At 44.6% G+C, this 9,152-nt stretch overlaps 1 protein-coding gene across 4 annotated transcripts; it reads right to left on the bottom strand.

Annotated features, from left to right (window-relative positions):
- Nucleotides 1-3,432: 3,432 nt before the first annotated feature.
- Nucleotides 3,433-9,152, bottom strand: LOC128623706 (mucin-2-like). Of its 4 annotated transcripts, none has more exons than XR_008388631.1 (7): nt 8,805-9,152; nt 8,090-8,361; nt 7,794-7,851; nt 7,457-7,530; nt 7,086-7,143; nt 3,854-6,963; nt 3,433-3,746 (listed from the first exon to the last, which is right to left on the bottom strand). XR_008388631.1 is itself a non-coding variant. In XM_053650859.1 (6 exons), the coding sequence occupies exons 2-6, from the start codon at nt 8,300-8,302 to the stop codon at nt 4,358-4,360; spliced, it is 3,009 nt and encodes a 1,002-aa protein (XP_053506834.1). In that variant the 5' UTR covers nt 8,303-8,361; nt 8,805-9,152; the 3' UTR covers nt 3,433-4,357. The 4 variants fall into 4 exon arrangements, 2 of the variants coding, with proteins under 2 accessions (XP_053506834.1, XP_053506835.1); XR_008388630.1 differs by having other exon boundaries at nt 4,094-6,963; XM_053650859.1 differs by having other exon boundaries at nt 3,433-6,963.

Genomic DNA, 9,152 nt, shown 5'->3' with positions numbered 1-9,152 from the left:
CAAGGCTTATTTCACTATACGTAATTGTAAAACTCTACAGAAATAATACATAATAATGACACATTCTGCAGCTGTAATAACAGATCATGTACAAACTTTTAAACACTTTTTACATTTGTCAAGTGATAAGCTTGACAGATGGAACAGGAGTTTTTTTGTTTGTTTTTTTTTACTTTTCGGGGCTATGTTGGGTTATGGTTTGCCCAACATTTCAGCACATATAAATATCTTACCAGTCTTTCACTTGCAAGAGGGTTAAGACTCTTGACAGGCAAATGCCAACGTTCACCAGCAGCTCATATCATGTAACAGGTAAGTCAGATAAATGAACATGCCACTTAGTCAGAGGCTGTTGCACATTTATAGACCAGAGAAAACAACAACCCTGAAGTGAAGGAGCAGAACTGACAGTCAAGCGTTTGTCAAGCGTTTGGCTTTTAAAGTCGCTTGTCTTGTCACTCACCCAATCTTTTGCTACAGTATGTGTTGTGGTTGGCATCACTATTTACACTTATGGAAAATTTCTGCTCAGATTTTTCTCTGGCCAGTAACAGCATTTTTTGCAGTGTACACCATGAGCACACAGTCTTTCAAGTGTGTATCGGGTGTGCAAAACCCAAAATAGGAAATACTCAAAGGCGACTTCACAAAAAGGACATTACCTTCAGTAGTATGTGTGAGATATGCATCTGAAATGCAGCCCTGACAAAACGCAAAAAGAAGTTAACCAATTCACTGTACTCTAGTCTTTGTTATAACTCCAAAATTTGGAGCAAACCATCTGAACATGTGAGATCCCTCAAGAATCGATTTTTGTGCCCCTTATATCCCTTAATATGTTCCCACTAGGCCAAATCCAGCAGGTTAACAAACCAGGGTGCTGTTGAATTCTCAGATCTGATTGGCCAGAGGTTCCACAACATAAAATGTAACTATAAATGGTTAAAAAGTGTGAGGCTTCTTCATTAATAAATTAAAAATGGCCAAATCTTTGTGGTATAGGAGAAATAAAATACATGTTGTTATAGGAATATAATCCACTTTTCATGTAGTTATTGCATCAGAGCACTTCAAAAAGGGCTTAATGTTAATGTCTACCTCAAATCGAGTTTTTGAATGCCACAAAACAAGATTAACATCATAAAGTTCCAAGTTATTCAGAACACACCAGATAAAACTTTTATCTCCTGCAGACTACATTACAATAATGACCTTCTTACTGGATTTTTGAAGAGACAGCTGCATATATGAACACCATTCGTCCATTTTCCATCCGCTTATCCTACACAGGGTCACGAGGAGCCAGGAGCCTATAATAGGGAACTCAGGGCACAAGGCAGGGGACACCCATCACAGGGCACAGTTGCACACACATTCACACATTATGGACAATTTGGAAATAGGAATCAGTCTTTGGACCAGGGGAGGAAACCACGGTACCCAGAGGAAGCCCCAGAAACATGGGGTGAACATGCAAATTCTGCTCACATAGGGCAGAGGGGGGATCTGTACCCCCAATAACAGAGGTGCAAGGCAAATGTGCTAACCACTAAGCTACCGAATCCACTGAAGTAAGAGAGACAACTGTTTGGGGAAAGTGTAAACCTCCAGAGCAGTAGCCAATGTGTCCAAGTATCAGGATGAATCAAGCAGGTCCATGTATTTGACATTTTCATATCTGACAGAACACACCTAAAACACCATCTTATCAATCTTAGAGCCACCTTGACTTTCTCACTCCACGTCTGTACATTTAAGAATCTTAAACTTTTGTTGGTCACAGAGCTTATTTTCTGCAATAATCTAAAAGCCAATGGAAATAATCCTACTGGGCGGCTGTGGCTCAGGTGGTGGGGGCTGTGGCTCAGGTGGTGGGGGCTGTGGCTCAGGTGGTGGGGGCTGTGGCTCAGGTGGTGGGGGCTGTGGCTCAGGTGGTGGGGGCTGTGGCTCAGGTGGTGGGGGCTGTGGCTCAGGTGGTGGGGGCTGTGGCTCAGGTGGTGGGGGCTGTGGCTCAGGTGGTAGAGTGGGTTATCCACTAATCATAGGGTTGGCGGTTCAATTCCCAGCCAACATGACTCCACATGCCAAAGAGTCCTTGGGCAAGACACTGAACCCGAAGTTGCTCACGATGGCAAGTTAGCGCCTTGCATGGCAGCTCTGCTACCATTGGGGTGTGTGTGTGGATCGGTGAATGAGACAGTGTAAAGCGCTTTGGATAAAAGTGCTATATAAGTGTGCCATTTATTTGTCTTCTTTTAGTAGAATTGATCAACCTTCAGTAACCACTTTATCCTGGTCCGCATCAAGTCGGAGTCTATCCTGGGAAGGGGCGCAAAAATGTGGTTTTGGCACCATTGTGCCAAAATCATTCTTTGAACATCATCCATCCATCCATCCATCCATTATCTACACCACTTATCCTACTAGGTCACAGGGGACCTGGAGCCTATTGCAGGGAGCATGGGGCACAAGGCGGGGTACACCCTGGACGGGGTGCCAATCCATCACAGGGCACAATTACACACACAGTCATACACTACGGACACTTTGGACATGCCAAACCGCCTACCATGCATGTCTTTGGACAGGGGGAGGAAACCAGAGTACCCGGGGGAAAACCCCGCAGCACGGGGAGAACATGCAAACTCTTCACACACAGGGTCATTGCGGGAGTCAAACCCCCAAACCTGGAGGCGTGAGGTGAACACGCTAAAATCTTCATTAAAAAAAAATCTTCATAAAATGTTCATAAAATGTTATAAATTATGTGTTATTAACTTTTTTATTTAACTTTTGTTTAGAATTTTAAATGAGTTCAAAATTTTATTTTATTATATCAGGTGATATCACTTTCTTTGCACAATTTCTAGATGCAGTTTTTCAGAGATTGGTGAACCTCTTTACTTCTGAGACTCTGCTGCTCTTTTTATACCCAATCATGTTACTGACCTGTTTCCAATTAATCTGATTAGTTACAAAATGTTCCTCCAGCTGTTTCTTTTTAGTAACACTTACTTTTCCAGCCTTTTGTTGCCCCATCCCAACTTTTTGAGATGTGTTCCAGCCAGCAAATTTAAAATTACCTTATTTTTTCCTTAAAGTGGTACATTTCCTCAGTTTAAACATTTGGTGGAATTTTCTAGCTGATTATTTAAGCAGATTTACAGAGCAGCACCTTTACTGCTGTTGCTTTGAGTCGTTTACACCAACATTTATTTTCTTGGATAAAGACCCAGATCATTTGTGCATCATTTTTTACCCTTTTTTTTTTTTAATCTTTTTACCAGTGTTCTCTTATTCAAAAAAGAAGAATTGTGTTATGTGTGTGTGTGTGTGTGTGTGTGTGTGTGTGTGTGTGTGTGTGTGTGTGTTTTACGGGTGCAGTACACATATTAGATATTTTTATATAACAATAATTGTCAAACCTTTTATCTTGGTATATAAATTTATTGCAAAACTGTATTATCATTGCACTATTCTAGATCATAATATTGCATTCAAAAGTATTGTCTCTAAATGTGCTTTATTTATTAAGAATAGACACATTCAATAATTTTGCTGAACGCCCTCTGCACTTCCTGGGCGAGGTAAGGCTTACACTCCTCTCTGCTCTTAGAGAGAGCTACATGCACCAGCTTCTTGCCCAACATTTTCCCATTCACTCCTTTAATGGCCACCATGGCTTCCATTGAAGATGAAAAATGAATGAAGCCAATTCCTTTCAAGCGGCCATTCTCCATCATCACCTGAAGGGGACAGCAGGGAGGTGCAGAAAGCAAAGGATGAGCATTACATACACACTAAAATCTAAACAGATCAGCTATGTTATGTTAGTATCAGGGTACTAACATACTTTTCTGGCAGCCCCTCAACTGCTCAGTTGTATATGTGGTATCCTCAGTTGTATATGAGATATATACAAACATGTACACACAGTTATACTTTTTGATGTTCTCAACTTCCAAAGTCCCCAACAGACATGCCAACATTTCCATCCACAGACAAACACACAGACACACCCACATTTCCAAATATGGACACAAAGGCATGTCCTCTCAGGCCTGTGATCTGCAGCCAGAATTTAATGTTGTACCTTGGTGTTTTTTTTGTGGCGAGACTTGTCCACAGGGAACTTCTTGGTTTCGGCAGCCACTGGTTGATCTGGCAGCCACTGGCTGGAAGTCTGCGTCTTCTTGAACTCTTTGAGCTTCTTCTTTTTAACCTCCTCAGTCGGACTCGCAAACTTTTTCACTATATTAGCCCACGTTAAAGGTGTAGGAGTTGGGACTGTGGATGTCGCTGCCTTTTCACCCAATGTGAGAGGTGAAGGAGTGGGGGCTGTGGGTGTCTCTGCCTCCTATTTCTCCATAATCTCGCCCCCTGTGAGAGGTGTAGGAGTTGGGACTGTGGGGGTCTCTTCCTCCTCTTCCTCCATAATCATACCCAATGTGCGAGGCGTAGGAGTGGGGGCTGTGGACGTCTCTTCCTCCATAATCACACCCAATGTGCACGGTGTAGGAGTGGGGGCTGTGGACGTCTCTTCCTCCTCTTCCTCCATAATCACACCCAATGTGCATGGTGTAGGAGTGGGGGCTGTGGACGGCTCTTCCTCCTCTTCCTCCATAATCACACCTAATGTGCACGGTGTAGGAGTGGGGGCTGTGGACGTCTCTTCCTCCATAATCACACCCAATGTGTGAGGTGTACGAGTGGGGGCTGTGGACGTCTCTTCCTCCTCTTCCTCCATAATCACACCCAATATGCAAGGTGTAGGAGTGGGGGCTGTGGACATCTCTTCCTCCTCTTCCTCCATAATCACACCCAACGTGCACGGTGTAGGAGCGGGGACTGTGGAAGTCTCTTCCTCCTCTTCCTCCATAATCACACCCAATGTGCGAGGTGTAGGAGTGGGGGCTGTGGACGTCTCTTCCACCTCTGCCTCCATAATCTCAGCCCAAGTGGGAATTGAAGGAGTTGGGACTGTGGAGGTCTCTGCCTCCTCTGCCTCCATAACCTCAGCCCAAGTGAGAGGTGTAGGATTTGGGACTGTGGAGGTCTCTCCCTCCTCTGCCTCCATAACCTCAGCCCAAGTGGGAATTGAAGGAGTTGGGACTGTGGAGGTCTCTGCCTCCTCTGCCTCCATAACCTCAGCCCAAGTGAGAGGTGTAGGATTTGGGACTGTGGAGGTCTCTCCCTCCTCTGCCTCCATAACCTCAGCCCAAGTGGGAATTGAAGGAGTTGGGACTGTGGAGGTCTCTGCCTCCTCTGCCTCCATAATTTCACCCCCTGTGAAAGGTGAAGGAGTTGAGGCTGTGGATGTCTCTGGCTCCTCTGCCTCCATAATCTCACCCCCTTTAAGAGGTGAAGGAGTTGGGGCTGTGGACATCTCGGCCTCCTCTGCCTCCATAATCTCACCCCCTGTGATAGGTGAAGGAGTTGGGGCTGTGGATGTCTCGGGCTCCTCTGCCTCCATAATCTCACCCCTTGTGAGAGGTGAAGGAGTTGGAGCTGTGGATGTCTCGGCCTCCTCTGCCTCCATAATCTCACCCCCTGTGAGAGGTGAAGGAGTTGGAGCTGTGGACGTCTCGGCCTCCTCTTCCACCTCTTCCTCCATAATCACACCCAATGTGCGAGCTGTAGGAGTGGGGGCTGTGGACGTCTCTTCCTCCTCTTCCTCCATAATCACACCCAATGCACGAGGTGTAGGAGTGGGGGCTGTGGACGTCTCTTCCTCCTCTGCCTCCATAATCTCAGCCCAAGTGGGAATTGAAGGAGTTGGGACTGTGGATGTCTCGGCCTCCTCTGCCTCCATAATTTCACCCCCTGTGAGAGGTGAAGGAGTTGGGGCTGTGGACATCTCGGCCTCCTCTGCCTCCATAATCTCACCCCCTGTGATAGGTGAAGGAGTTGGGGCTGTGGACGTCTCGGGCTCCTCTGCCTCCATAATCTCACCCCCTGTGAGAGGTGAAGGAGTTGGAGCTGTGGACGTCTCGGCCTCCTCTGCCTCCATAATCTCACCCCCTGTGAGAGGTGAAGGAGTTGGGGCTGTGGACGTCTCGGCCTCCTCTGCCTCCATAGTCTCACCCCCTGTGAGAGGTGGATGAGTTGAGACTGTGGAGGTCTCTGCCTCCTCTTCCTCCATAATCACACCCAATGTGCACGGTGTAGGAGTGGGGGTTGTGGATGTCTCTTCCTCCTCTTCTTCCATAATCACACCCAATGTGTGAGGTGTAGGAGAGGGGGCTGTGGACGTCTCTTCCTCCTCTTCCTCCTCTTCCTCCATAATCACACCCAATGTGCGAGCTGTAGGAGTGGGGGCTGTGGATGTCTCTTCCTCATCTTCCTCCATAATAGCCCAAGTGGGAATTGAAGGAGTTGGGACTGTGGAGGTCCCTGCCTCCTCTGCCTCAATAACCTTAGCCCAAGTGAGAGGTGTAGGAGTTGGAACTGTGGACATCTCTTCCTCCTCTTCCACCTCTTCCTCCATAATCACACCCAATGTGCGAGGTGTAGGAGTGGGGGCTGTGGATGTCTCTTCCTCCTCTTCCTCCATAATCACACCCAATGTGCGAGGTGTAGGAGTGGGGGCTGTGGATGTCTCTTCCTCCTCTTCCTCCATAATCACACCCAATGTGCGAGGTGTAGGAGTGGGGGCTGTGGACGTCTCTTCCTCCTCTGCCTCCATAATCTCAGCCCAAGTGGGAATTGAAGGAGTTGGGACTGTGGATGTCTCGGCCTCCTCTGCCTCCATAATTTCACCCCCTGTGAGAGGTGAAGGAGTTGGGGCTGTGGACGTCTCGGGCTCCTCTGCCTCCATAATCTCACCCCCTGTGAGAGGTGAAGGAGTTGTGGGTATGGATGGAGACACTTCATCTCTGCTTTGGTCAGGAGACAGATCGGAGGTGAGCTGACACTCAAGATCTGACACATGCGGTGATGTGGACACAGGTGCCACTTGTTCATCTTGACAAAATGCAGGACAAGAGAGAAATAAAATGGAATTTTAAGACAGAGAAATTGCATAGAAACTTTAAAACATTAAAAGAATCAACAGCAGAAAACAGGTTTATTTTAATCTTGTTTACCAAATGTGAGCACGTCAGTGGCAGTAGCCCGAGGAGGGATCATACTGCCATCTTCACACTGAGAGAGAAAAGGAGAACAAAGTGAATACATTTTCCTGTGAAATAATAATTTGCTATTATTTAATCCCTTTTGACCTATGGAGTCCTGTTTTAAAACAAACTAAGCCAGTGCGTATATAAAATAAAAGAGAAAAAAAAGTTAAAACACTGGCGTTAAAACGTGAATATAAAGAGGCAGTTGATGAGCACCATTAAATGAATGAAGACAATCTGTGGAAGTCTAAAGGTGTGAAATGTCTGGAGTTAATATGTGAAGACACCATTATGAGGATGTTAAACATTTTTACTGTAGTGCTTTTTTGAGTTCTTACCACCGTGAGCTCCTTTTTTGCCAGAAGTGGCCAGGTGTGCTGAGGAGGCTGGGGAGTGGAATAATACACTCCATCTGAAACAAGAAAAAACAACCAACAACAGGTCAGTCAAGTAACATCTCAGGCCCTGTCCCAAATCTGAAATATTACAGCCCAATGTAAACATTTACTAGACTTTATTTATCATTAACACTACTAAAAACAAGGGTTTGATCTTGACTGCATCATAGTTCATCACACACCAATTCACACCTAGGGGCAATTTAGAACTGCACCACTGTACCGTCTTCAGCCAAAATAAAATGATTTATGTGCTTAAGGTTTAAATGCTCCTTACTGCACATGTACTCATCATGGTGATAAAATCCAGAAGGTGTGGCCGTCGGATACTGCTGCTGAAAAAATGGAGAGTCATGATAAGATATGATATAATAAATGTCAAAAGAAATAATAAAAAAAGTACCATTTATTATCAGGAATAAACATGAAAAGATGTAAAAGATAACACTTTACATTATAGTCTTCAGTCTTAGTCACTGAAGAAATTAAGATTTGTTTATACAACACAACCAAATATTATATTTAGACTTGAACTTGAATAGCTCTTTGACTGGAATAGAAACAGTATTTCACCTGGACAGATGGGATGAAGGAGTGGTGTTGTTTCATCACTGAGGGTGGGGGGTAGAAGTGGGGTGGTAGGATGGGGTGGGATGAGGGGTAGTATTGGGGTGGCATGACAGGGTGGGATGAGGGGTAGAAATGGGGTGGCTGGATGGGGTGGGATGTGGGGTAGAAATGGGGTGGCTGAGGTAGAACTAGGGTGGGATTGAGGTAGGAGACCATGGTGCATGTCGTGATGTGTTTGTAGCAGGCACGAAGTAAGCAACTCTCTGAGACTGGAACTGAAAAAAGATGGATAAATAAAATGTATGTACATGATTTTTTTAAACCAGTAAACGGGTTGAAACTAAAACAGTAACACACACTCGAGCTGAGCAGGAAAACAAGGTGTGTAAATGTCTATATGTACATAAGCCCTAAGCGGCCATGTAATTATTATTTAAAAAATTTCTTTGTTATTTTCTCACGACCACGACTTCATTTTCTCGTGATCTCGACATATCAAAAGCTGTTTTCTCACGACGTAATAATGATATTTCTCTGAACAAACAGGTCTGGATATATTACTTATTGTAGTGTGTTAAATCATCAAATTCAAGGCTGTAACACTCCAGAGCACACAGTAGGCTACTTGTCCTACTGAACATTAAACAATAAAATATCAGTGGATCTGTAATATAAATCAGCATAGCCATATTCAGAAGGGTATCTGGTTACAACTTACCACTTTCCAAAGAGAAAGCTGTAAAATATAGATTGTAAAGTTCGAAATGTGAAATAATTGCTAGCAGTAGCTCGCTCTTGCTGACCGCTCACGGTGTCTTGGTTTACAAATGAAATCCAGTGCTTCTCCCCACTGACTTTAACTTGATGATGTAATGAATTCTATTCTGAAAAAGAATTCTATTCTGTCATAGGCTCCAGTATGTACGTCTCCATGGCACCTGACCCATCCTACAGTAAATGTTTTACACTAACTATATGTAAACATACATTTATATTCACAAGCACATCACACAATGTGCTAAGAATTTAATATATCAAATATTTCTTATACCCCTATTGAAGATAT

Source organism: Ictalurus furcatus, chromosome 19 (genome assembly GCF_023375685.1).
Source record: "Ictalurus furcatus strain D&B chromosome 19, Billie_1.0, whole genome shotgun sequence".
NCBI classification, from domain to species: Eukaryota; Metazoa; Chordata; class Actinopteri; order Siluriformes; family Ictaluridae; genus Ictalurus; species Ictalurus furcatus.
The sequence above is the reverse complement of the archived record's forward strand: the minus strand, read 5'-3'. Positions and strand labels throughout refer to the sequence as shown.

Bases quoted from the DNA above. Each gene is read 5' to 3' on its own strand.
- LOC128623706 (XM_053650859.1), bottom strand. From the start codon at position 8,302: ATGGTCTCCTACCTCAATCCCACCCTAGTTCTACCTCAGCCACCCCAT. The intron at 7,852-8,089 runs GTGAAATACTGT...CCATTTTTTCAG, and splicing joins CCTTCATCCCATCTGTCCAG to CAGCAGTATCCGACGGCCAC. The intron at 6,964-7,085 runs GTAAACAAGATT...CATTTTGTCAAG, and splicing joins CACTGACGTGCTCACATTTG to ATGAACAAGTGGCACCTGTG.